At 48.3% G+C, this 1,788-nt stretch overlaps 1 protein-coding gene across 2 annotated transcripts in view; it reads right to left on the reverse strand.

Moving 5' to 3' along the window:
• COPZ1 (coat protein complex I subunit zeta 1) overlaps nt 1–1,063 on the reverse strand; it is a 28,922-nt gene extending 27,859 nt beyond the window's left edge. The window contains exon 1 of one of the 2 annotated variants that reach the window (XM_017850938.1): nt 976–1,063. In XM_017850938.1, the coding sequence (XP_017706427.1) occupies nt 976–993 (18 nt within the window). In that variant the 5' untranslated portion in view covers nt 994–1,063. The remainder of the gene's footprint in view (nt 1–975) is intronic. The other variant, XM_017850939.1, reaches the window with a different exon arrangement.
• Between the last annotated feature and the right edge of the window lie 725 nt (nt 1,064–1,788).

The raw sequence follows: 1,788 nt of genomic DNA on the forward strand, positions 1-1,788 counted from the left end.
AATAAATAAATAAATAAATAAATAAATAAAATAATTCCTGGCTAGGCGCAGTGGCTCACGCCTGTAATGCTAGCACTTTGGCAGGCCGAGGTGGGCGGATCACTTGAGGTCAGGAGTTCGAAACCAGCCTAGCCAACATGGTGAAACCACGTCTCTACTAAAAATACAAAAAAAATTAGCCGGGCATGGTGGCACGCGCCTATAGTCCCAACTATTCAGGAGGCTGAGGCAGGAGAATAGCTTGAACCCGGGAGGCGGAGATTGCAGTGAGCCAAGATCGTGCCACGTGTGCACTCCAGCCTAGGCGACAGAGCAAGGCTCGGTCTCAAAAACAAATAAAAAGGATTCCTAAGGTCCAATGGGTAGAGAAAAGGAGAACAGAATAAGGAGTCTGGAAAAAATATTCCACAATCCATGCTAACTTTATCAGGTATCCCAGAACTTTAATGGAATACTGATTCTTTATCATGACAAACCTATTTAATAGGGATTAATAGGAAACCGAAGAGAAAACAGTTTCCTGAAAGAATGTGGCAGGGAATCAGCAATGGAGAGTCAAACTTGGGAAACCATCAGGAGCCTGTAACGACAAAACATCTGTATTCTTTTCTTACAATATGGGACGAGTTTGGTGGTTTGGGTAAATTAAAATTAGGATATGATCCACAATGCTAAAAATAAGGGGAAACCTGAAGAGTCCTAATCCAGTACGCTTACATGTCTGTGTATCCTAAGGAGTCCATGTGCTGCCTTTAACTTTCCACCGACTCTATGCCCTCTCCCTGGCAGGACTTCCTACTCTAAACCAAGGCTTTAGCTCCTACACTAGGCCACACACTTATTCCAAGGGTCGGCAGAACCGTCAGTCCCCAAGAATTACCCGGCACTCTCCTTCCCCGTCTCCCACTTGGGCTGAACCCCGACTCCCGGCCCCTGTGGACAGCACAGCATCTCTGCTGCCCCTCCAGCTCCTACCAAAATCAGCGCCTCCATCTTGCCCCGCAGCTGGTGCCGACGTGGAGCCGCAAAAGTAACGCCACCGCTGATTGGTCAAACGTCCCCATTAGGCCCTGCCTAGGATAAGGATCATTGGGTAAGACGTGCTCTGTTGACCAATTATTGTACTAACTTGCTTACCGGAAGCAGAGTGTCCAACCAGAAGGCACAGGTGTTTGATTGTCAGTTTGAATACTCAATAAAACGCCAAAACCTCACGACTTATTCGGGCGGGAGGGTCGGTGGTGGCGGGGTTGTTTCCATGGGGAGCGGAGGAAGCGATTGTTAATTTTCAATTGGTAGGGCCGGGGACACGTGATATAGTCGGCCTGATTTAGCGATTTTAAACCCCACCCTCTTTAGGGGGCGCTGTGTCCCCTTAGCCTTTAACGCTGGCGCTTCCTAACAGGGATCCTGCCCTAATAATCCCTATTTTCAGCGCCCCCTAGGTCCATGATCTCTGTGGCTAGCCCTTCCCTCAGGCTCGCTACTCACTTCAGCATCCTCACAGAAAGTCTGCACAACCATAGAGTAGAGCCAAGAAAGGCCCAACATGTTAACTACATAAACCAAGGCTGCCAGGAGATGATAGTCGCAGTAACAATCTCCGTAAGGTGGAGTTCCAGGCTTTGCTGGGCCTGAGGAACATGAGAAGTCAGAGTTTGTAAAAGCCAACTTTGGCTCAACGTGAAATCGTCTTTGGAGATGGAGTTGGGGGGACAAACGGGGAAACGGATTAGAATAAGGGAGGGTTATAGGGAGTAAGGTCTGGGGTTTTCCAATAGAAACAAG

The sequence above is a fragment of the Rhinopithecus bieti genome, unplaced genomic scaffold, assembly GCF_001698545.2.
Source record: "Rhinopithecus bieti isolate Rb0 unplaced genomic scaffold, ASM169854v2 scaffold_33474, whole genome shotgun sequence".
Classification (NCBI taxonomy): Eukaryota; Metazoa; Chordata; class Mammalia; order Primates; family Cercopithecidae; genus Rhinopithecus; species Rhinopithecus bieti.